Consider the following 26,870-nt stretch of genomic DNA (forward strand, 5'->3'; position numbering starts at 1 on the left):
TGGTATGGAGCAAGAAAAAAGAATGGAAGTAAAGACCAGTAGTAGAGGCATTTTTCAAGATGAGACCTGTATATAGTTAATGGAGTTGAATGGATCCTGTGGAAGAGGATTGAGCCAGGCTTCAAAGGAGATTTAGGATGCAGGTGATAAAATCAACAATCTGGGTAGAAGGGTTAATCTCGGAAAAGTACGTGTATGTGTATGTATATGTGTGTGTGTGTGTGTGTGTGTGTGTGTGTGTGTAGGTGTGTGTGTAGGTGGGTGGCAGGAGAGAAGATGGAGGAGTTGTCAGCTAATGAGTATAAACACCAAGAGTGCAGGGATCTTCTGTTTCCTTCCCTAAAGTAGCCTATTTTTCTAGAACAGTGGCCGGCATATAGAAAGGGCTTAGAAATATTTGTTGGATGAATAGAGTTTGACATCTAATCAATCTCAATTTGAATTCCAGCTTTTCCACTGGCATACTGTGGGAACATGAACAATTTCTTTACTCTGCTAAACCTCAACCTGATTATCTATAAACAAGGAATAGCAACATAGAATGTATTTCTAGACATGTTTGTAACACAGACCTTTAAGCTGAGCCATTATGACTTTCTTATATTTAAATATTAAGCTCAGTGCTTGGCAAAGTGCTTTATACCAAGTAGTTGCTCTCTAAGTGATTTTTTAAAAAGATTATTTATTTTAGAGAGAGAGTGTGGGGGCCCGGGGCAACAGAGGGAGAGAGAGCCTCAAGCAGATGCCAAGCTGAGCGCAGAGCCAGACATGGGGCTTGATCTCACGACCCTAAGATCACCACCGCAGCCTAAAATGAAGAGTGAGGCATTCAACTGACTGTGACCCCCAAGTACTCCTCTCTAAATTATTTTTAATTGAATTTTCACACTTAACTGTGAGGAATAAACTTTGCTTTACTTGCAAATTTCAATCTTCAGATTTTTCTAGTTGTGGGCTTTAGTTTTGTTAGGATGACATAAAAGCGTATTTTATTTTTGTGAAATTATATAAATAACTTTTTCTAAAAGTTGATTATAAAAATTAATATAACTTTTTTTTCATTTATTTATTTTCAGCATAACAGTATCGTTATTTTTTCACCACACCCAGTGCTCCATGCAATCCGTACCCTCTATAATACCCACCACCTGGTACCCCAACCTCCCACCTCCCGCCACTTCAAACCCCTCAAATTGTTTTTCAGAGTCCATAGTCTCTCATGATTCACCTCCCCTTCCAATTTACCCCAACTCCCTTCTCCTCTCTAACTCCCCATGTCCTCCATGCTTTTAACTTTTAAAATATTTTGTTCTTTAGCTCTTGGCTCCAACTACATAGCATCACGTTCTGACATTTTCTCTAACTTCATCAATTAAGAAGGCAGCTATAGTGGTGGATCAGGGCTAAAAAATAGCTTTTTAGGATAGAAAGAGAAATGTAGGTGTATGTATAGAGTATAGAGGGGAAACATTGTCAACTTTCCTGCTAGAAAGCTCTAAAGCCTAAATAACTTTACTGAATATTGATTCTATCTAAATTAATAATGGGAAAAAGTAGTGTGCTCGTGGTGCCTTCTTTTTTTTTTTTAATAAGATTTTATTTATTTATTTGATTGAGAGATAGAGAGGACAAGTAGGCAGAGTAGCAGGCAAAAGGAGAGGGAGATGCAGACTCCCCGTAGAGCAGGGAGCCCAATGCAGGTAAATTATAAAATTATAATTGTAATTATAAACTGGTTTCTAGATGTCAAGGATGTAGTGTGTAGATGCTAAAAAGTTATTGAGAAACAGTTTGCTGGTAGCTTAGAGTGAAATTTCAGTTATGCTAAGGAAATAAGAAATGAGTGTTTTGACCTAAAACCCTGGGATCATGACCCTAGCCGAAGGCAGCTGCTTAACTGACTGAGCCACCCAGATGCCCCTCTCATGGTGCCTTCTAAGTTTAAAACTTGACTGCCTGTTTCTCATGCGAACGTCTACATTCATTGCCATAGGGACTGCCCCAGACCCTTACTTAGGGCCTCAAATGAGTGTAATTGCTCTTGTTATAGGTATCAGAAAAATCCTGACTTATGAATAAGAGATAACCATTACATGAAACTCTATTTGTCTTTATAATTTTAACTCCTTGCAAACAGCTAATGGCAAAGTAGTATTACAGTATTTATTATTTCTGGGAAGTGGGCATCCCAGATCTCACAACTATTTCCTGATTAGTCATAGCTGAAAACATTTTTGATTAATTTACTACATGGCTTTTGCCCTACAGAAACTCACATTTTCGAGACTCTGACATAAACATATAGGACATACACAAATAGCTCTAGCAACAATTCAAGCCACTATCAAGACTATATATATATAGTTGTAAAGTTTATATTACTTTATATATATACTATATATATTGTTGTAAAGTTTGTATTTTATATATATGTATATATATATATACACACAAACATACATATAAATAGTTGTAAATAAAGTTTATATTACTTAGTAGCACCAAAAAAAAAAAAAAGAGTAATAAGGTCATAGGAAGCTCTGAGGAAATCAAAGCTAAAGAAAAAAATTTTTTTTTAATTTTTGTTTATTTTTTAAAAATTTCTTTTTAGTCCTCCAGAATTGATTGGTTATGCACCACACCCAATGCTCCACCACCCGGCTCACCCAACCTCCCACCCCCCACCCCTCCAAAACCATCAGATTGCTTTTCAGAGCCCACAGTCTCTCATGGTTTGTCTCCCCCTCCAATTTCCCCCAACAACCTTCTCTTCTCCATCTCCCCATGTCCTCTGTGTTATTAAAGAAAAAATTTTTTAAAGATAGGGTGGACTTGACTATGTTAGCAGCCCAAAAGAAAGGAGCAAATGAGGTAGGGAGATCTTAAGAATGAAGTCAGGGAACAAGGTCCTGGAGGTTGAAAGAAATGTGATAAAAAACACAGATATAGTCTTGGAAAGGAGGAGACAGTGGGGAAAGAAAGAAGGGTGGAGTGAAAACATAAGAAAGTTGGGGTTGAGAACAGAAGTCATATTGAATGGCCCAGATTTGAATTAGGAGGCAAAGTGAGTGCCAAGAGCAAGGAAAGGCTAAAAAGGAAAGATCAGGTTGGAAGCTTGAGAAAAAATAAAAAATGATTTGGAAAACCTGTTGTAGGGTGTTCAATAGAATGTTAACATGAGAGGACTTACAAGGAATCTGTGTCTGTGAAGGCCCCTAAGATCAAACACCACAGTTTTTGTAATACCTTGCAATGATCAATCAAGAGAAGCAACAGAAAAAGCAAATGCCTGGGGCTACTCATGGTGGTACAGTGAGATAGATATTTTGGAGCACCAGTGAGTGTCTTGGGTGTCCTGGTATCTTGGGTAGGTACTTGAATAGAGGAAATAACATCAATAGATTTATTTATTTAGCAAATATTATTTACATGTTAACATTTCTATGCAAATATTATATAGTCATATAGTAGCCCCACCTCATACACAGGGGATATATTCCAAGACCCTCAGTGGATGCCTGAGACTATAGTACTGGACTCTATATAACTATGTTTTTCACTAGACACACATACCTGTGATAAAGTTTAATTCATAAATTAGGCACAGTAAGAGATTAACAGTAAGAAGTCATAATAAAATAGAACAATTATAATAACAATGTACTATAATAAAACTACATGTATATCGTCTCTCTCCCTCAGAATATCTTATTATACTGTACTCATCCATCTTGTGATGTTGTGAGATGATAAAATGCCTGCTTGATGAGATGAGGTCAGGTGAAAAGCTAGGTTGGCATTAGGCGACTGTAGAGCTTCTAATGAGTCATCAGGAGGAGGGATCATCTGCTGGGGGTCCTGGTTGACTGTGGATAACTGTGACTATGGAGAGCAAAACCGTGAATAAAGGGGAGGGAGAACTACTGCATCCATCAACTTTAGTAGCTTTTGTTATCCTATTTCTAGAAACTGTTCCTTGATTCTTTTGATTACGGAGCCCAGTCTCCCCCTGATGGGGCATCTCTGCTTTCACGTTCCATATCTAAGATTAACTGCTTCTGCTTCCTCCCAAACCTATTTCTATACCCAGTTACCCCATTTCTGTTAATGATGCTGTTACCTTTCTAGTCTCCCAGACCTGAAATTTCTGAGTCATCTCTGACTTTTCCTCTCCTTCTTTAATGTGTCACCAAGTACCAGCCTTAAATACTTCCACTGAAATATTTCTCCTGGCTTATCTTTCTTTCCATTACCAGGGCAATAATTCAGGCTGTTGTCATTCCATACTGGGTAATTCTGTGCCTTCTCAACTGGTTTCCCTGCCTCCAGGCCTACTCAATCCAGTCAGTCCTACGTACCCCATCCAGATTAATCTTTATAAAAGGTCAATATGATAAGTCATTCCTCATCTCAAAACCCCTCGAGGAGCTATGGTGGAGTCCATGAGGAAACAAGAAGACCCTGGAAGACATTATATTCTAAGAAGGATGGGGCAGTTTATGTGGTCAGGAGGAGATGAGGACTTAAAGGAGGCTTCCCTGAGGAGTGATGAGAGAGGAGAGTGGATGCAAGAAAGAAGAGATATATCCGGGTTTAGGAAGTAAGTTGAGGAGGAAGAGGAGATGCCAAGGAGACTCAGGAAAGTTAGAAAGGTTGGAGGAGAACCAGAGAGAGTGTATCACAAAGACCAAGGTAGGAGAGGATGTCAAGGAACAGAGTGAATAACGTAGCTCTTTCCCTGGTGGGAGTCCATTGGATTTGGCAATTAGGGTGTCAGAATCAAGAGCAGCTTTAGGGGCATTTAGGGAGACTATGGAGGGTTGAGAAATAAAGAAGTAGAAATGAGGAGCATAGGTTTCCTTCTTAAATGTTGTTGGTTAAGAAGAGATAAGAAACCATGCTGAATGAAGATAAAGAGAGGTGAACTTAAAAATATCCTCCCCGGGGAAGAGATTTGCACTAGATTATATAGCCTAAAGGTACCAATCTCTGTAGTGGAGAGCTTGGTATTAGATAGAGAGAAGACAACTGACTGAGCAAGACCCCCAAGGAGATCTGGGGAGATCCAATCTAACGAAGAGAAAAAAAGTCTTTGTCCATTTATAATCCTCTTGCTATATACATGGTAACTTATGGTTGTGTATGGTTAAGGTAATGAGGCATTATGAAATAACTACATGAATTTTTGCAACTTAAAGGGGTAGAACTAGATGAATCATTTCAGAAAACTTAAGGAGTTACTAATAACCTCAGCTTGAAAGAGCCCAATCATTCATTAAAGTTCAAAGGTGTTGGTCACTATTGCCTTGAAAATAAGCTGAGAATTAAGAATGTTTTCAGACCGAGAAGTGGATGTATCCATTCTCTATTGCTGTCCTAACAAATTACCAGAAACTTAGTGATAGGTCAGAAGACCAACACAGGTCTCACGGCGCAAAACATAGATGTTGGTGGGCTAGGTTCCCTTCTGGAAGCCTCTGTTCCCTTCAGAGAATCTGTTCCCTTCCCTCTTCCAGCTTCTAGAGACCACAGAGTTCCTTGGTTTGTGGCCCCCTTTTTTCTATTCCAAACTGGAAACATCTCTCTATCCTTTCTTCACTTATGTCATCTGTCTCTGACTGCATTCACAAAAACATCTTCACTTTTAAGGACTCAAGTGATCTGATTGGGCCCACATATATAATCCAGGCATACCTCCCATCTCAAGGTCCTTAGCCTTAAGTACATCTGTGAATTTCTTTTGCCTTGTAAGATACAACATTCACAGTTTCTGAGAAATAGGTTGCGGGCTTCGTTGGGAGCTATTATTCTGCCTACAACACTAGAACTGAGAGTGAGGTCTTTATTTTAAGAGGGAAATTTGAAATGGGAAAAAGAAAGATGTTTAGTAGTTGTATTTATTCTTAAAATAGGCAAAATGCTTGCTCTGGAAGATAAACTGGTTTCTAGATGTCACGTATGTAGTGTCTAGATGCTAAAAAGTTACTGAGAAACAGTTTCCTGGTAGCTTAGAGTGAAATTTCAGTTATGCTGAGGAAATAGGAGTTGGGCGTTTTGACCTAAACATTTAGACTAGAGAAATAAGGTAGTAACCTATCTCCTGGGTCTGAGGTATGATGATGGTGACAGAAATAAAAGAGAGAAAACCCTAAATATGTTCACTTGGAGGCACTGTAGGAATAGAATAGGCTTCAGCAGGAGTTCTCAGATTTATTTGAATTTAGTGATCTATTCAGAACTGGATTCTAAATTTTAAGTCTTAATCCTCTTTCTTTATCTATAATTGCAAGGTAGTCTATGGATACAGGAAATATGGAGCTAGCTCTTAGTGTCAAACTTGCAAGTCAAACTTGCAATGTTAATACCATGCTTCAATCACATAAGATAATTGGTTAAAAAAAAGATAATGGTCCTAAAAAAATGGATATAGTCCTAATTATAAAATTAAAAATTGACTAGTATAAATATCATTTAAATATTATAAGAAATAGTATTAGGAAAATGAAAGATCATATAATACTTTTCTATAGTACTATATGGTACTATATACCATTACTATTATACTATAAAATTTTCAAGGCCTGCTGTGTTCCAGGCATTATAATATATATTTTTTAAAAGATTAAAAAAAAGGGCGCCTGGGTGGCTCAGTGGGTTAAGCCGCTGCCTTCGGCTCAGGTCATGATCTCAGGGTCCTGGGATCGAGGCCCGCTTCGGGCTCTCTGCTCAGTGGGGAGCCTGCTTCCCTCTCTCTTTCTCTGCCTGCCTCTCTGTCTACTTGTGATCTCTCTCTGTCAAATAAATAAAATCTTAAAAAAAAAAAAAGATTAAAAAAAAGATTTTTTAATCATATGGCAATACTTAAAATGGTATGAGAGTAGCTTATGTAGCCTGAACACTAAAGGAAAGGTAAAAGAGAAACAAAATATATTCCAGTATTTTATACTCCAGTATTAACAGAAATTAGTAAATGAGATGATAAATATTAGTGTTAACTTTTAACTGATGGCTAGTTTACAGATAGCTAGTTTTAACTTACAAATAAACTAAATCTTAAAAATTAATTTTGCAGTTGGTAAAAATAAGGAAAAGTCCCTCTATTTCACATTTTAAAACCTTCTACTTGTTCCTTAAATGTCTTTTTAAAAGCAATAATAAACTATTTGAACATAATATGATTTGGTCTATAAATTTATATATAAACAATTATTATCTTAAACATTCTAGAGACTATTTTTTGGTAATATATAATCTAAATTCTATCTCCACATTAAGATGAAAGCAGCCATCCATCTGACTCCATTTCTTTCACTGTAACCAAATTAAATTTGTATCTCATATATCTATCTAGCCATTCATTCATCCAACGAAGTGTGTTAAACTCCTATCGTGGGAAAGGCATTATGCTAGGCCCTGTAAAATAATTTAACATAGACATTTGTACTTTTTATTTGCAGTTCAAAATTTATTTCCAGTTGTTAGTGAAAGACTTTATTACATCAGCTATCTGTCCTGACCTGCCTTTTTACCATCTAATCTCTGTATCTTACACATTTTTAATCTTTGTACTGTGAGAAGTCTTCCTTCTATTCCTGTTCCCTAGGAAATCTTCTCCCAGAGGGAACTAGTGTAATATTTTTCTATATATCTTTCCAGATGCATTGTATGTATCAAGCAAATGTATATACATATTAAACTCCCTGTAAGTATTTTTCTGCATCTTATCTTTTTTTTTTTCCAGTCTCATTCTTTCTTACATCTGCATACTATTCTATTGTATGGACATATCATTTACTTAATTATGGGCATTTCCATTAATTTTTAAATATTTAACTTAATTCTAGTATTAGTCTATTCCTAACAAAGTCAAATAGTCTTATATGCAAATATATTTGTGGATATCTTCCTACAGATGGAACTTGTAAGATACTTACAAGTATTTACTTGTAATGTAATACATTCCTAGAGATGTATTTGTAATTTCGAATAAATATTGTCAATTTGCCCTTCACAGTAGTTGTGCCTGTTTCCCCATAGATTTACCAACAAATGATGATAATCTTTGCAAAGCCAAAGGATGAAAAATGTCATCTCAGTGTAGTTCTAATTTGCATTTCTCTTATGATGAGTGAGGTTGAGAATATCTTTACATATTTCAAAACCATTTGTATTTCCTTATAAAATAAGGCAACAGGAAATTATTTATATATTAGGGAAATTAGCCCTTTGCTAGTGAGTTGCAAATACTTAATTTTTTCCCAATTTGCTAAATGTCTCACAACTTTGTGGCAGCTTTTGTCAGGCAAAAATTTTAAATTTTTATTCTTTAGAATTATTTTTATAGATGGACTTTGTGTCATACTTAAGCTTTCCCCATTCTGAGACAAGTTTTAAAATTCTCCATGGACTCCTGTAGTACTTTTTTTCTCCTCTAGTACTTTTATGATTAACATACTTTCTTAATCATTACAAGTTCTAGGGGTGCCTGGGTGGCTCAGAGGGTTGAGCCTCTGCCTTCAGCTCAGGTCATGATCTCAGGGTCTTGGGATTGAGTCCCACATCGGGCTCTCTGCTCAGCGGGGAGCCTGCTTCCTCCTCTCTCTCTGCCTGCCTCTCTGCCTACTTGTGATCTCTGTCAAATAAACAAATAAAATCTTTAAAAAAAAATCATTACAAATTCTAAACTGTTTAGTGCATAGGATCAAATTCCCTGTTTCAATTTATATCTGAGCTAGATTACCAAATCAGTCCCATGAAATTCAGAACAATAGTAAGGAGCATGAACTTTGAAGTTGATAATCTGCTTCTGAGCTGTATGATCTTGAGTATGCTACTTAATTAACCTCTCTGAGCCTCCACAGCTTCAATTGTAACATGGAAATAATAAATAGTACTTAGTTTGTTGTAAGAATCATGGGATGATTCATTTAAAGCCCTTATTTAGCACTATGCTTCACAAGCTAGAATCATTCATTAAATGTAAACTACTGTGATAATGATGATGACCATAGACTATTCTTTCAACTGCTACACCATCCCACAATTCATGACTTTAATCACAAAAGGTTGACTAAAAAAATGCATCCCAAATTTGCCAACATTACCACTTTAACATAAACAATCCAATCACCTCTAAGCATAGCTCTCAACCTTGGCAGTATACAATCATCTGAGTAGATTTTTCAGTTCCCACTGCCTGGGTCCCTACCGCAGATATTGTTTTAACTGGTTTCATGTATGGCTCGGGTATCAGTATTTTTCAAAAACCCCTCTGGTGATTTCAGTGGGCAGCTAAGGTTTAGAACTAGTGGTTTCACACATTAAGGAAAACATGTTCATTACCTCTAAAGAACAATACATAGAAATTTTTTATGTCAAATGCCATGAATTATTATTTTTTTTAAAGATTTTATTTATTTATTTATTTGACAGATGGATCACAAGTAGGCAGAGAGGCAGGCAGAGAGAGAGGAGGAAGCAGGCTCCCTGCTGCGCAGAGAGCCTGATGTGGGGCTTAATCCCAGGACTGAGGGATCATGACCTGAGCGGAAGGCAGAGAGGATTTAACCCACTGAGCCACGCAGGTGCCCCTAAATGCCATGAATTATTGAGGAAGACATTAAAAAGAGAACTTAAAGAGTTGAGACTGATGTCAGATACAGATACTGAGAAAAGGAGTTACAAAGTTGTAGATATTCTTTGTATATACTTCTAAGACCTCTTTCTCAGAAGAGTTCAGGGCTGCTATCCGTAAATACTGTTACTAACTGCTCCTTAGATGTAAAAGATATAAAGTGTTTATATTTGTTAGATGTGCTAACCAAAGCAGGGAGATAGGACTCCTCAGCTCTTCAAATTTAGGATTCTCATTATCCTCATTCTCCAAGATAAATTCCTGGATAATTCTCAAAAATAAATTATCTCTGATCATGAGTAATACAGCTTATCCCCTTATACATTTTAGCAGGTTAGAAAGGATTTGGAAAGGTATTTAGCTCACTTATAAAGTGTGAGATGGGTATACAGGAAAATTAGATATTATGGAATCCAAGAGGAAACTAGTATGGTCTAAACAGACTGGGCAAAGAGTCAAGAGGCCTAGATTTTAGTTCCTGAGCCTGTTTCCTCAGCGGCAAGATGAGAGAATTAAGAGATCCCAAACATATCTTTCTTTTTTTTTTTTTTTTTTAAGATTTTATTTATTTTACAGAGAGAGATCACAAGTAGGCAGAGAGGCAGGCAGAGAGAGAGAGAGGAGGAAGCAGGCTCCCTGCTGAGCAGAGAGCCCGATGCGGGACTCGATCCCAGGACCCTGAGATCATGACCTGAGCCGAAGGCAGCGGCCTAACCCACTGAGCCACCCAGGCGCCCCACCAAACATATCTTTCTGCTCTAAGTAATTACTGTGTCACCAAGCCCCCCAGGTAAGGCCTTTCTTAATTAATCAGTAGAAGACAGGAAAAGTATTGTAGCTCAAGCTTTTAAAATACATACTTCATAGATTTGTCTTTTTACATACAAAAGGCAGTATGCTTTCTCAAATACTAAACTAGGTCTTGATGCTATTAGGCTAATATATGTCCTGCCTAACTTGCAGATACACATTTTACATTTAAGCAAGCAGGGGCAACTGCTATCTTTACCCAGACAGGTGACTAACGGAGGGTCGGGGGTTGGGGGGTGCTGCATCCTGAGACCTGTGAGGAAATGTTGACTTTCAAATCATCCCCTTCCTCCCCACCCCACCACCCCGTGGATAACCTCACTTGGCACAGATCATGGGTCCTCCTTCTATGTTTTCTTGTAATCTTTTCTACTTCTCTTTTTGCATTATATTACTCATGATCATTAGTACTCACACAATTCTTGTTTTTGTTGTCTTTACATTATCTTTCCTATAAGATTGTACTTTTTTTTTTAAGATTGTACATTTTTAAAAAGACTTGATTTATTTGAGAGAGTTAGAGAGTGTGAGCAGTGAGTGGGGCAGGGAACAAATGGAGAGGGAGAGCCAGAGAATCCCAAGCAGACTCCATGCTGAGCCCGGAGGCCTGATGCAAGCTCAGGCCCACAACCTGGAGATCATGACCTGAGCTGAAACCAAGAGTGGGACTCTTAACCAACTGAACCAGTCAGACACCCCAGATTGTACAATTTTTAAGGCCAGGAAAATTTATAGTGTATCCCATGAGCTAGTAGTGTCTTAGCATGTAAGAAAAGCCTGATAAATGTTAAAACTGTTAAAAAATTAAATGCTTTTAATTTTATTGCTTCTTCTTATGTGATACTTTTTCAGTTTACAGTATTTCCAATTTTCTCTTATGAATTCTTAATTCATGACTGTATCCTTAACTACTTCCTAAAAAAGCAATGAGCTTTTCATTCTCAAAAGCCTAGAAGTAGTAATAAAAAAGCAATCATGATATCAAAATATAAAATAAATACATTAGGTAAGCTTTTGGTAATAAATGTGTAGGATAACTTTAAAAGAAGTATTATTTTGAGGTAACTTATAAAGGCTATCAATTTGATCAAATAGTATATAAATACATCAAAATTACACTAATATGAGGCACCTGGGTGGCTCAGTGGGTTAAGGCCTCTGCCTTCGGCTCAGGTCACAATCTCAGGCTGGGATCGAGCCCTGCATGGGGCTCTCTGCTCAGCAGGGAGCCTGCTTTCTCCTCTCTTTCTTTCTGCCTGCCTCTCTGCCTACTTGTGATCTTTCTCTCTGTGTCAAATAAATAAATAAAATCTTTTAGAAAAAATTTACACTAATATGTTAATTATAATTTACTATACTTACATTATTGTGAATTAACAATGAACAACTATATAACATTATTAAATATCACAAATGATTAAATGCTATGTATATAACTCAGAGAATTAAGTTACTATGGTATGATAGTACTAAAATCTATCATACCATAATATGGTGGTAGGGAAATGGTATTATGATAAAATAGAATTAAATTTCAATTTTAAGTTAGTACTAAAAAGAAGCAGTTTAAAAGTCTGTATTTAATGAAAATAAAATCAGTATCTTTGATCATGATTTTAACAAAATTTTAACACTTTATCAGATAGTGAACTCTAAAACTCCGGGTGATGTATGGAAGTGTTGAGTCGTGATTTGTATACCTGAAAGTAATATTACATTGTATGTTAGCTGGAATTTAAATAAAAACTTAAAAAATCAGTGAGCTCTAAGAAATACAAATATTGTATATTCAGAGAAAATTTCCTGTTTTTAGCTTAATAGTTAAGTTGGGATTTTGACTTGTGAGAGTGATGCTTCATTAGCACTTATAAATTTATCCATCCTCCATGATCTGCTTTTGAGATTACTTTTATGGGTTCTAAATCTTCACCTGGAATACTAAATACTTTCTAGATAGGGAATTCTAAATTGTCACTCAAGTACAATGCCAGCTTAAATGAGTGCATAATTTTTTGAGGAGTTTATCCATACTAAAGAATATAGTTAGTACTGAGAACATTTCCAAGCCTCTGTGACTACTATATTTGTACAGTAAGGTGCGTTAACTTTCTTAATTATTTTTAAAACACCTGAAGTATATTGTGTCTTCCACAAAATTTTATTTTGCCAGCTGCCATAAAAGTATCTTGAATTTTAAAAATTATAACTCTTGCTATTTGAATAGAGTCCTTACATTTCCTACGTACACATGTACTTAATTCCACATTGTTTCTATAACTGTTATCATATCACAGTATTGGTACTTATGTCCTTGGCTGAATGTTCTTTAAACTTAACCATCTTATAGACTCATTCTTACACGTTAATCCAGAAATAAGCAAATGTCAAGGGCAATAGCAAAAAAGACCATTTAATACAAAGCTGGCAAAAATTTGGAATTATTTATAGTTTCGAAAATTCCTTTCAGTTTCTAGTCACATGCATTATGTGCATTAAAATTAGTGTCACATATGACTTGTGGATATGGGAAAGTTGCTTTAGGGGAAATTTCACTAGTAAATCCACAACCTTTAAAATTCTGTGTGATTGAATTGAATATCGATACTTGGCAATGCATTTTCAGCGGCGTGTTACCAAAAAAAAAAAAACAACTTTCTAAAGGTGCGGTTTTTTAGTTTTAAATATGTGGGGGGTCCTATAGGCACGATGACATTTTCTAACCTACTTTTTTGGTCTTTTCCTCTGCTAAGTCTTTGACTGACTTGCCCTCTTTAAATGTTAACGAGAACTGCTGTCAAGGAAGGTATTTTCTCTTCGAGGAGGATGTTTACCCAAGCAAAGTATTTTTTCGACACGAAAGTTCTAATTTGGAGGAAAACACCAAAATACTTTCTATTTTTTATTCCTCATTTCCCTTCCCATCTTTAAAATAAAAGTTCAGTCTTAATTGGAATCCCTTCCCCACTGTGAAGCCCAGCGATGGTGCCAGACTTGAAGATGAAGGCTTTACTTTGTTAGCCATGTGTTTACGAAAGCCCAGCGCCTTCCCCAGATCTCTCGGCTGATAATCTCAAACATGGAGGATGCTTCTGATTCTGCACAAGGGGTTGCTCCATTAATTAATAATGTAGCTCTCCCAGGCTCTCCGCCGTCTCTTCCTGTATCAGTGACAGGCTGTAAAAGTCATCGAGTAGCCAATAAAAAGGTAGAAGCGAGAAGTGAAAAGCTCCTCCCAGCAGCTCTTCCTCCTTCGGAGCCGAAAGTAGATCAGAAACTTCCCAGGAGCTCCGAGAGGCGGGGAAGTGGCGGTGGGACGCGATCCCCCGCGCGGAGCCAGGCCGTGGCAGCGGGAGCAGCGGCGGCCGGCGGCGCGGCGGGGCCGGCGAGAGGCGACCCCCCGGCAGGACAGGGACTCCCCGCGCTGCCTTTGTAGTTGGAAAGGTGGAGAAGTGGCAGCCGGCGTGCTCGCAGGTGAGGGGCTCCGTGCGGTCGCTCGGGAGCCGGCCGGCGCCGGCGGGGAGTGTAGGCGAGCGGGGGAACAAAGCGGAGCGGCGCCGGGGTCCGCCCGCAGCGAGCTCTCGCGGCGTCGGGCCGGCCGGCTGCGCGCCAAGCACGTTGCGAGCCCGAGGCGGCGGCGGCGGCGGCGGCGGCGGGCTGGGAGCCGGCGCTGGGGGAGGGGGCCGCCGCCGTTCCCGCACCGCCCGCCCGCGGCGGGGCGTGCGGCCCCATTGTGAGCCCGCCGCCGGGCGTGCGGAGGTGGGGCGCGCCGGGAGGGCAGAGGCGGCGGCCCCGCGGGCTCCAGACCCCAGGAGCGGCAGGGGACGACCTCCGCTCCGGCGGCGGCCGCGGGCGCGTCAGTCACACAAAAGGCGGTGGAGCTCCCCCCCGGCGCGCGGACTGGCCCACGCCGCCGCCGAGCGCTCCCCACCTTACCGGCTCTCCTTTCCCTCCAATTCTGATAGGGAAGCGGGGCCGACGCGGGCGGCCGAGGGCGCGGGTGAGCCCGCGGGCGCACGGGAGATGCCGCTGCTACACCGAAAACCGTTTGTGAGACGGAAGCCGCCCGCGGACCTGCGGCCGGACGAGGAAGTTTTCTACTGTAAAGTCACCAACGAGATCTTCCGCCACTACGAGTAAGGGCCGGGCCGGGCGCGGGGGCGCGAGGGGGTGTGGGGACCCCCTCCCCAGCGTCCTTTTGTCTCTCTCCTTTTCCTCGCCTGGGGCTTCTGGCGGGGCGACTTGGAAGTGACGGCTGGCCGCGGGCCCGCGTTTCTCCGTCTCCCCCCGCCCCGAGCCCGACCCGGGGACGGCGCGGGGTCCCTGGGCGGCGCGGCCGGCCGTGGCGCGCGTGGGGAGAGCGGGCCGGGGCCGACGGAGCTGGGGTCCTCGCTCGGCCGTGGGGACCGCGTCCAGCCGCGGGGCCGCCGAGCGGCGGAAACTCCCCGCCTCGGCCACACGCGCACTCCGGGGCCAGTTCCGGGATCCCCGCCCGGCGGCCGAGGGGATCCCCGCTCGGGTCAGCGGCACGGGGCCGCCGTCCCCCGGCCCGGAGAGGGAATCCCCGCCCCCGGGGGGCAGGAAACGAGGGCTGGGCTCCTCGGTGGGGAGTGGAACCTGACGTCGGAGCTGCCCAGGGGAGGGGAGGAGAGGAAGGGAGGGAGCGGAGCTGAGACTCGGGGAAAGAAGGGGCTCCCCGGCGGGCGGGGAGTGGGGGCTGGGGGCTGGGGGGCCGGGACGCGACAGCCTCCCGCGGCGGCCTCTCGTCCCGTGCGGCTAGGCCTCGCAGTGTGCGGCGCGAGCTGAGTGCTCTGTCACCACCTCTTGTCGGTGACTAACTCCCGGCCCCGGAGAACTCAGCGTCTCCGCCTCCGGGAGACCTCGGTGAGGAAGAAGTCGGGCTCGGGCGGGGGTGCCGGCGGGGGAGGAGAAGGCGGAGAGAGCGGGGCACTGGGCGCCCTTAGTTATCACTTTCGCGTGGCCCCAAGGGCGGCGGTGGCTGTTGGGGGAGGGGGTTAAGACAAGTTCAACTCCAGCCTCAGCCAGTCTCCTCTTTTGATCCCGCTGCACATGTGGGCTGCCTGACATGTGCCACTCGCTATTGTTTTGATAAGAATCCCGGAGCTGCCGCGTGTGTAGTTTCGGCTGCTAAATTTTCAGTGCCTCGCCCAGAGATCCCCTTGGCCTGTGACACCGAGCACTGGGGGTGTTTTAGAGATCGGTGTTGAAACGGGATCTCCCAAGTGAGAACCTGAATTGGTCGATCGGGGAAACAGCCTGATCCTCCCTTTTTCTTGTGCTTTATCGTCTCCGCTCGGAAGGAATCCCTTTGTGGCTTAGAAACCAAATGTTAGAGCAGCGAAGTAAATTGTGTGTAGGAGCCACTTTTTCTGAGTGGGGGCTTGCTCGAGGGAGGGCTTTACGCAAAGTCTGCACCTGTCCGAGAAAGGAGCAATGACGTTAGAGAAGTCCGTTCCTTTGAGCTTTTAAAGTAAGGCTTCTTTTTCTTCAGCTCCACAGAAAGAGTTACACCTAAACTTGTTATATCTGGAAAAGTTTTCAGCAGACTGTGCTTTTAAATAGGAGTGCACATCTTAACTCTGCTCCTGTACGGACTTGTTTTGTTACTCAAATGGAGTTCACTCTTGTAACTCCTTAAGTGAATTTGGATTAGGTAACTTGACAACGACGACGTCTTTTTCTTTTCTTTTCTTTTCTTTTTTTAAGTTAAAATCCTTGGTAATACCAAAAAAAATTTTTTAAATAGCATTTAAGAATGCTAACAAAATAGAAAATGGGCTTAACTTTTCCACCTTGATATAAGCAATCTTATCTTTTTGAGAGGCTTTTCTTGCTTTAGAAGGAAACAGGATATGGCTGTCCTTTTTGAATTAAATTTTTTGTATACTTTGGTTCTGGATGATTTATATAATAATGGAGAAATCTGAAATATCTAAAATGCCAAAATAGAGGAAGAGATTTTTCGTATTCCAAACCTACTACCTTCCACTAATATTACGGAACTGTGCCCTTTGTCGTCTTATTAACAGATTTTTTACTTTAATAGCTGGTTTTTGGTTTTGTTGTTTGTGCTGAAGTATTTGGGTTTTTGCAGTTTACAAGCAGTTCAGGAAAGGCATTTGGTTTGGGAGCAAAGATATTTGATCATTTACCCTGAACAAAGCAGAGCTGCTAGTATTGTGTTCTTAGGTATTAATTTTTGTGACTTTGAATTGGCAAAAATGGAAGAAGACTTACATTTGTGTTAAATTTTGGATTACTTCCTCTCTCTCTTAGATGATTACAGAGACATCCTTCCAAAATTGCATTCATAGTGTATGGTATATGGTGATCCTTAGTATTATGGTAATCTGACCCTTAACACAGGTCTGGAGAAGGAAACCTCTGTTTTTACTCATTCATTAAATCACCAGTTGGTTTATGTGAATTTGTTTGAAGATTACCCTTTAAGTGCATTATATGAATATTTGTCTTTTGTAATGGTGTAAAGACTACTGTGTTCACCTAATTGCTCAGGTTTTAATTTCTTGAATATAACCTTTTCTACCTTAATCTCAAAGAGATTTTCTACATCTCCCTGCCTTGTTCCCTTTGCAACACAGTGAAAAGTAACTTTCCCTCTGACTCTGGTTAGTAGAAGTTGCCCATGACCTTTTGTTAAATAGTTTTCTGTCTTTATCGTGCTTGATATAATAGCCTAACACTTTCTCCTTTATCCTAGGCATCAATGACCATCTCTCCTTTTTATCTAGTGTAAGATCAGCTATTATTGCAGGGTAATGCAGTACATTTGTTGCCTCAAATTCTCTCTTAGACCCTGAGTTTTTTGAGAAAGGGACTGTGACCAGGATGGATCCTTAGTGATTATACAGTACAAACTCCTTTTTCTGTTTGTTTGAACTACATGCTCTTTAACTAATTGCTAACTCTTGTTTGACCTGCTTTTCTTAAGTAAAGAAGACTCGTTAAAAATAGCCCTTTAACTGTAGGCAAATGCATAAGCTAAAGTAAGTATAGAAGAATAAAGTGGACCAATATCTTTGTATTATACACAAAAATAAACTCAAAAGAATTAAAGACTTGAACAGAAGTCCTGAAACCATAAAACTCTTAAATGGTAAGCTCCTTGATACAGTTATTGGTGATTTTTTAAAATCTGACACTAAAAAAAAAAGGCATGGAGAACAAATATAAACAAGTGGGGCTTCCTGAAACTAAAAAGCTTCTGCAAACAAGGGAAACATCAAAATAAAAAGGTGAGCTACTGACTTGGGAGAAAATATTTGCAAATTATACATCCAGTAGGGGCTAATATTCAAGTTATAAAGAACTTATACAACTCAATAACAACAACAAAAAAAAAATCTGACTAAAATATGAGCAGAAGATCTGAATAGATATCTTTCTAAAGGATCCATAAAGATGGCTCACAGGTACATGAGAAGACTATACAACCTTAATCATCAGGGAAATGCAAATCAGGACTCCAGTGAGATCCCGCCTCACACTTGTGAGAATGGCTTTTATCAAAAAGACTAGCGCGTTAACAGTTGCTGCCTAGGATGTGGAGAAAAGTGAACTCTTCTGCACTGTGGGTGGAAATGTAAATTGGTGCAGCCACTCTGGAAGACAGTATGGAAGTGCCTCAAAAACTTAAAAAAGATAGAACTACAAATTGATCCCTCAACTCTTCCTGGGTGTTTATCCGAATTTTAAAAACCACTAATTTGAAAATATATATGCACCCCCATGTTCATTGCAGCATTATATACAATAACCAAGTCTTCATCACCCTAAGTCTTCATCAGTGGATGAATGGATAAAGAAATTGTGGTATATATACAAAAGCATATTACTCAGCCATAAAAAAATTGAAATCTTGCCATTTGGGACAACATGGATTGACCTTGTGGTCCTTATGCTAAATCAAGTAAGTCAGACAGAAAGGAAAACTACCAATGATCTCTCTCATATGTGGAATCTAGGAAAAAAAAAAAGTTAAGAAAAATACTAAGCTCACAACCCTTCAACTCTATAGTCAGTGATATTGTAAGAGCAATGTTATGAGACAGATAGTAACTATACTTATAGTGAATGTAGCATAATGTTTAAGCTTGTCAAATCACTAAGTTGTATGCCTGAAACTAACTTAATGTTGTGTGTCCAACTGTACTTTAAAAAAGATTTTATTCCCCCTCCACCTCCAAAACCACACACACACACAACTAAGCTCATGGGCAAAGAGAGCAGAATAAAGCATGTACTTTAATCTTTTAGATAAGATAAAATTTATTCTGTAATTTGGCTAGCTGACAGTTTTGTTTTTATTTATGTTTTTAGGACTGTGGATTATTAAAAAACAGAGCAGTCAGGTCTGAATACTAGGAATTCTAGAGTTGTGGGATAAGGAAGGTGACTTGTTGTATTACCAAATGACTTAATTTCCTAAATAAAATAACTTATTTCTTTAGCCATTTAGACCCTTGGAATTGGAATGTTTTTACCATCTCTGAGTGAGTTATACTTTTCATACAAAATGTAGGAACCTCTTCATTACTTATATGCTAGCTTATGTTTCAACCTGGCTTTCTAGTGAAAGGTGTTTAACCTGATTTTCATGGTTCATCAGCTCCTTATTTGTTAATTCAGTCCTTTCAATAGCCCTCTTTTACAGATAAGGAAACTGGATTTGGGTTAAAGAGAGTAAGTCTGAGATCAGTGTCAGAAACAACCTGTCTAGCCGTTGGTGACACCAGACGTTTCATTCACATACCTAAGACTCTGGAGGTTATTTTCTTATTTACTACCCACATGGTACATATTATGGAGAATTTTCCCTAGTATTTGTTGAAGCTTGCAGAAATGTGCACCAGAAACATAGGACTCTGCTTTGAGTTTAAGCTTGCTGCCTAGATCTTTGGGTAGGCACTACTCTGTTGTCTGCCCAGACGTTTGGCTTCTTTACTGTATCCCCAGTGATTAAGCTCAAGGTGTTAAATATACAAACTAGAATGCCATCAGTTTACAGTGGGGAAAAACGTCTTTCACACAGACTGGTTCTCTTACTGATAATTAGGTATGTATGAGGTCTAATTATTATCTGAAGGCCATTTGGTGAGCATGGAATTTTTAAGGAAAATTGGATAATCTTCATAGATAGTGTCTTCAAATTAGGTTTTCAGCTCCTCTTTAGGAATAAGTCTGCTGCATGGTCCTGATATTTGGGTCTATGAGTCTTTTTTTCTTAGGTGGTATAACAGAGATTCCTAAATGCCTTTCCTTTACTTTTTATCCACTTAGTAGGCTACCATGTTTTGGGTTAATACATTCTTTCTTCAGACAGAACATGTCTTACCAGTTGCTGTATAACGAGCCATCCTAAAATTTAGTAGCTCAAAATAATCATCTGTTTTATTTGCTCACTCTTCTGCAGAATGCTAGTGTGGTTTCTCCTGGCCTGTGTGCTCACTCATTTAGCTATGGTCAGGTGGAGGCGAGGCTGAGGCTGTGATAGAGTAAGAGGTAGCCTCAGGTCACACAGCAGGGAGCTCAGCCGGGATGGCTTTTCTTTCTTTATGTGTATGTGGGGTTTTTTTTTCTACCTTTATTGAAGTGTAATTTACCAATAGATTTGTAAGATATTTAAAGTGTACAATGTGGCATATTAATATAGAGATGGCTTACCATGTGGTCTTTCATCCTCAAAAGACTAACATGGGCTTCTTTAGGTGCTGGTCTCAGGGTTCCAAGAGTGTGAGAGCAGAAGTCTCTCAGTGTCATTTCTGTATAATGTTGGTCAAAGCCCGTCTCCAGGCTAGCCCAGATTAAAGAGGTGGTAAAATAAACTTTTCTCTCTTGTGAGATACAAGTATCAGTCATATTTCTAAGGAGCCTGCCTACCTTCAACTCTCTTTGGAGACAATCTACCACTGAGCAGCTGGTAAGATTTTATGCTTGGGCCATCCTGATTGGATTTTGGTAGTTCATTGGTAATCTCTCTGCAGTTAATCCCTCTTGCTACCCTTCTACCCAATGCCAGACTTTTTCTTCAAAGATGCTCAAGTCTTTCATGAGTTCCTCTGACATTGTTCCGCTATCACACTGGTTATTCTATGTATTTTTCTAGCTCTTTTTGCAGATATGGTACCTGAACAGTTAGAATTGATAACTATTTATTGAGTGCACATGTAATATGCTATACATTATTATTATCTTATTTAATTTTCATATTAACTGTTTATGGAAGATATCCCCATTTTATAGAGGGGAACCAGGTTTGATAAGGTTGTGTAATTTACCCAAAGGTTACCACATTCTACAAGTGGTAAGCTGAAATTCAGACACTTTCCTCTCCTTCACAGTCATGTGTGTACTTTCTCTGTTTAGATACACATAAAAATAAATGTGGGCTGCCAGTGGAGTGTATGCTTGTTTATTACCCTTGACACTATGCTTTGCAGAGTCTGGAGATACTGAGATAATTTGTCCCTCTAGTGAGAATAGAATGCCGTAACACAATGGCATAAATCACGTGTGCTATGGAGCCTGTGTAATGGGACCATAGAAAATGGAGCTGATAACTGCTGGGGAATTGAGGAAGCCCTCGAATAAGGAGAGAAGATCTGAGTTGGGTCCTGAAAGATGGAGCTTTCAAGACACAGAATGGAGAAAAAGGGCATTCTAAGCAGAAAATATGCTAAAAAAAAATACTTTTTAAGCTGAGGAAACTATAGAAAGTCATAGAAGTATGAATTTGCAGTCTCACTTAAAATTTGCCTTTTTCACATTCATTATTGTTAAGCTAGGAGTTTTGTTAAGCTACTATAATGTTTTACTTTTGTTGATACCTATTTAGGGTTTTAGACTCTAGATTTAAAAAATCTTTATTGCTATCCTCCACCTCAGTGTCATCTACAGATTTTAGGAGCCTGCCTTATATGTCATTATCTAAGCTGAGGCAGCACTGAGTCAAGTGCAAAGTAGTATGTCATTAAATGCTTTTTAAAACTAAGCATTATATTTTTAATTAATCTGACTTCTTCCCATTTATGAATAAATGTAATAATCATCTAGCTGATTTTTCTCTAAATAACATAAGGCATGTTAAGTCTGCCATGCCCAAGATCTCCTAATTTCCTGCTTTGTAATACTCTCAGTGGTAGATATTATTAGAACACTCTATGCTGTTTTATAGCAACTACTACTTTTCTAAGTTTATAAAGTACTTTCCCATCTCTTGGTATTATATGTCGCTTAAGGCCAGAGATTATGTTAGTTTTTAACCTGTGGCTGCATTTCTCAGTTATACTAAATATGTTACGGACAGAGGAGTTTGTTTTAGATCTTTTGTGCAGTATTGTGCTGAGTCTTTCTTAAGTTTAATTGATAAAGTTTGGCCCTTAAGGAGAATACGCTTTGCATTTATCTTTTCTAAATTATATTTAGCTTCTGGTTTTTATGTCACTTCATTCTTTTTGTTTATCTGTTTTGGTTTTGGTTTGGTTTTTTTAGTTCCAAGTTTTTATTGAAACTCCAGATAGTTAACATGAGTATTAGTTTCAAGTGTAGAGTTTAGTGATTCATCATTTAGGTACAACACCCAGTGCTCAGCCCAAGTGCCCTGCTTAATACCCATCACCCATATAACCCAGCCCTGTCCCCAACTCCCTTCCAGCAACCTCTCAGTTTGTTCTCTATAGTTAAGAGTTAGTTTTATGGTTTGCTTGTCTTTTTTTAACCCCTATATTCATTTGTTTTGTTTCTTAAATTCCACATGTGAGTGAAATCTTGGTATTTGTCTTTCTCTGATTTATTTTGCCTACCGTAGTATTCTCTAGTTCCATCCACATTGTTGCAAATGGCAAGATTTCATTCCTTTTTATGACTAATATTCCATTGTGTGTGTGTGTGTGTGTGTATAAATAAAACATCTTCTTTAGCCATTCATCAGTTCCATGATTTGGCTATTATTGTTAAGGCTGCTATAAACATCAGTCATGTATTCCTTCAAATCAGTATTTTTTTATCCTTTGGGTAAATACCTAGTAGTGCAATGATCATAGGGTAGCTTTTAAGGAACCTCCATACTGTTCTCCAGAGTGGCTTTACCAGTTTGCCTTCCCACTAACAATGCAAGAGGGTTCCGCTTTCTTTCGTACTTGCTAATAACATCTGTTGTTTCCTGTGTTGTGAATTTTAACTATTCACATCATTCTTACATGTTACATCATTCTTAATCTTATTCCACTAGATTTTTAAGTTTTCCAAATGACCCTGTAAGTTAACAGTATGTTGCCCTTTGTCCCTTAGTTTGTTCACCAGAGTATTGGTTGACTTTATATTAATAAATATAAAAGCAGTTGAGCTGTTAACTCAGAAACAATTTTTTTCCTTAAGAAAATAATAATAAAGAGAAGAAGTCCTCAAATTATTTCTTAAAGGGTCAGATAAAATAAAATTTTAGACTTTGTAGGCAATGGTGTCTACTGCGCCTGCTCAACTCCACCGGACATAGTGAGAAAGCAATTACAGACAATACCTAAAGGAATGGGTGCGGTTATGTTCCATTAAAACTACAGAAACAGGTGGAAGGCTAGATTTGGCCTCCAGGCCAGTAGTATACTCATCTCTGGTAAAGAAGATGGTTGAAGGAATATAGTAATAAATCGGACACATAATTATATTGGCCTAAACATATTCATACAAAACAATATTTTGTTTTTTAAGAATTTTGTTCACAATAGCAAAATGTGCTTATAAAAGTTTCATGATCTTAAATTCTTATAATATAGAAATTGAGGAGGCACTGTTACCTACCCCCCCAGAGTTATTATTAGAAGAATCCTATATATTTGAATGTGTACGGCAAATGGATGAAGAGCAGAATTACAGAAGTGTGAGAAAGTGAAGGTATAAAATGTTAGAGATACTATCATGCTGGTAGGAGGTAATGAATCAGGAGAATTGGGCCTTTTTTTTTAAATTTTTGCTTGCTTGCTTGCTTGCTTTAAAAAGGCCATGATGATAGTGTCTGTGTCTGCCTCCCCCTGAGGGTAGATCTTTGTACACAGCAGGGCTATAATATAACAACTTTGCAGAGTAGATACACACAAGGGAAACACAGTACAAACACTTTGCAAGAGGAGCTGGGAACCTGGGTGTAAAAGGAGAGCCATATGTACAGCAATGGTTACTGACTATCCTATTTTTCTGCCTAGTAACACGTTTAATGGAGGTTTGTGGCCCTTGTGCCATTGATTTTGGGTATTTTGAACAACATCAACACATCTAAGTAGTGTTTATTGCAACTCAGTATAAAGTCTGTCTCCCTGACATGGCGTGAAGTACCCTAGGTGACCAAATACCAAATAACTTTGATTAGAGCTGTCAGGAGCCATTATTTGGCCCAGGGGTTTTTAAGAACTCGAAATATGACTAATCAGAATTAAGATGGGCAATAAAAGTAAAATACATACTGGAATTTGAATACTTAGTACCCCCCCCCAAATAATTTAAAATATTTACATATTGAAGCATTTAAAATTCATCACATATTGAAATAAAGCATTTGGGAATGTAATGGGTTAAATCAAATATGTAAAAGTAATTAATATAGAAAATTAGTGTTTCTCTTTAAAAAATTTTTTAATGCAGGCATTAGAAAATTTAAAATTATATGTGTGGCTAGCATTCTATGTTTGCTAGCACTGGTTTAGAGACTAGTTAATGTTAGATACCTAAATTTGAAATATATTTTTCTTAAACAGTATTATAGTTTAAACTATCAGAAGTATACCTCACATACATCATGTGCTGGTTATGTGTTGGCTTGTTAAGCTAAGTCTTACAGTTATGTTTGTTCCAATAATAAAAAATTTAAAACTTTTATAACACTTTCTAAGTGAACTGCTGTTTTAGGCGGTAAAACTTAAGACTTCTTTCAAGATCATCCATTCATTTATTTTATTCTGCACCGTTGATAGCCACTTATTGGGTATATATATCTGTTGTCGAACACTGACATACATAAATTTTCTTGTTAATAAGAACCTTATTGCATTCATCTTTTCTCTGTCTGGTATCCCTTTCTTCAACCCTACTTTTCCTTTATAACCTAACCACTTCCTCAAAATAACTGTTCTAAAACTTCTTGATCATTTTTTCCTGTCTCTCCTCCGTCCCTTCCTTTCATCTCCCAAGGATATTTACTTATCTTTTAGGTATCTTTTGATCACCTTGTAGTTTTAATTTTAATGATATACATCCATTATCACCTCTACTAAAAGGTACATACTTCAAAGGATCTTCATTGTACTGAATTAGATTCATGTAACTTGACGAATGCATCAACCTCTTTAGATCTCATATATATATACATATACATATATTAGGTTATGATTAGTTTCTCTTTTTTTCCATACATTTCATTTTTTTTGTTGTTCTTTCTACAAATATACGAATGAAACTATGTTAAAGTACATCAAAGTATAGAGGAAGGAAAGATATTTACCGATACCTTACCGCTTAGAGGTAACCATTATTACCTTTTTTGTGTATGTCTAACATTTTCTAAAATTTGTTGATTGTAAACACAATACAGTACATGCTCATTATACAAATTCAAGCAACATTAGACATACTTAGGATAACAAATTTTCCTTTTCCTTCCTTCTCAGTCCTTCCCTTTCTCCATAGGGAATATCTGTCTATAGTATTTGTATAAGTACACATTTTTTGTTCTAATTAGTGAATATGGGATTGTATATTCAGTGATTTGAGGTTTTTCTCTACTTAGTGTGCCCTAGAAATCTTTCCATATTATGGATTTCTTGCATTTTAAAACTGACTGGATAGAATTTTGAAAAGAAAGAAATGTTCATGTTAAGAAATTCCAACAGTGCAGAAAAGCACTCAGTAGAATGGTCCCCAGGCCCATCCATACTCTAGCTATTGGCCTTGATTTTTGTGTAACATTCTAGAAATCTTTTCATGCTTCTTGAGCTTTCTTTTTCTGCCTTCCTTTTTCTTTCTTTCAAGTGGGACCATATTATATATATTGCTTTGGTAAGCTTTTACTTATAAAAATACAGGAGGAAATCAAACTAGAAAGTTGGGTTTTTTTTTCCCCCGTGAGCATGTTATTTAAGAACTCTTTTCATACTGTTTTAATGACTATGATTTTTCATTATATGAAGTACTGTAATTTACTTAAATTTTCTCATCATTATATGCTTAGATTTGCCAGTTTTTCTCTATTATGTTAGAGCTTTTTAAAGTTCTTAAATTGTCCCTAGTGTTTTGGCTGCTTTGGAACAAAAAGCTTTAAAATTAGAGGAAAAAAGAAAGGTTGAGTTTATTTTCAGTTTCACTCCTAATTTCAAAAGTGATGGAAATCAAAGTCCAATTTTAGCTGAATGTACCTTTAAATTGCAAAATATAAATGTCTAGCTTAAATATACTTTTTGTTAGCTTTGTATTAATGCGTAAGTTGACCAATTAGTAAGCCCTTCCTTATTCTATGATTCTATGTAAAATTTTGCAGTGAAGCCACAATCCTTTATCAGCTTTTAATGTAAAATTTTTGAAATGATAGGTAATAAATGGATTTCTGTTTTTGTTTTTTAATCAGTGACTTTTTTGAGCGAACCATTCTGTGCAACAGCCTTGTGTGGAGTTGTGCTGTGACGGGTAGACCTGGACTGACCTATCAGGAAGCACTGGAGTCAGAAAAAAAAGCAAGGCAGAATCTTCAGAGTTTTCCAGAACCACTAATTATTCCAGTTTTATACTTGACCAACCTTACCCATCGTTCACGCTTACATGAAATTTGTGATGATATTTTTGCGTATGTCAAGGATCGATATTTTGTTGAAGAAACTGTGGAAGTCATTAGGAACAATGGTACAAGGTAAAGTACTTCTAATTTTTTCTCTTGTTACACATACATTCACATTACTCACAATTCAAAGTACACAAAAAGGTGAACTGAGGAAGGCTTCTCTTCTCTACTTCCATTGCTCTCTTACCCTCCCCACAGATAGCCCTAATAATGTTAGTATATTTTTCCAAAGCTTATGTCTATACAGACCACCAGAAACATATACACATAGGTATTTGTGTATATATGTGAATGTGCGCACACACACAATCTCCTGTCCCTTTTAATGCTTGATACCCTTTTCTTTTAAAATATCTTGAACATTAGTCCATTGCTTTATGAACCACCTTTCTTCTCTTTTTTGTTTATTGTATAGTAAGTTCCATTGTATGGAAGTTGCATCTTTATTTCCAAGTTAAAAAAAAAAGCCTTAAAGATACCTATTTTGTCATTATTATGCTACCTGATAGTTTAAATATACATGTATTTCTTACTGGGTTTTAGTAGTTCCTCTGATAATACAAGGACTGG

General features: G+C 38.6%; 1 protein-coding gene across 4 annotated transcripts in view; it reads left to right on the plus strand.

Annotated features, from left to right (window-relative positions):
* The window catches only part of BAZ1A (bromodomain adjacent to zinc finger domain 1A), a 122,626-nt gene that overhangs the window by 15,564 nt on the left and 80,192 nt on the right, over positions 1-26,870 (plus strand). For 2 of the 4 annotated variants that reach the window (XM_082737818.1, XM_082737819.1), the window contains exons 1-2: positions 13,679-14,577; positions 26,091-26,369. In XM_082737818.1, coding sequence (XP_082593944.1) covers positions 14,465-14,577; positions 26,091-26,369 — 392 coding nt within the window. In that variant the 5' untranslated portion in view covers positions 13,679-14,464. Of the gene's footprint in view, positions 1-13,651; positions 14,578-26,090; positions 26,370-26,870 lie in introns of those variants that run through there. The other 2 variants (XM_082737820.1, XM_082737821.1) reach the window with 2 other exon arrangements.

This window comes from Mustela nivalis (assembly GCF_964662115.1).
Source record: "Mustela nivalis genome assembly, chromosome: 6".
In the NCBI taxonomy this organism is placed as follows: domain Eukaryota; kingdom Metazoa; phylum Chordata; class Mammalia; order Carnivora; family Mustelidae; genus Mustela; species Mustela nivalis.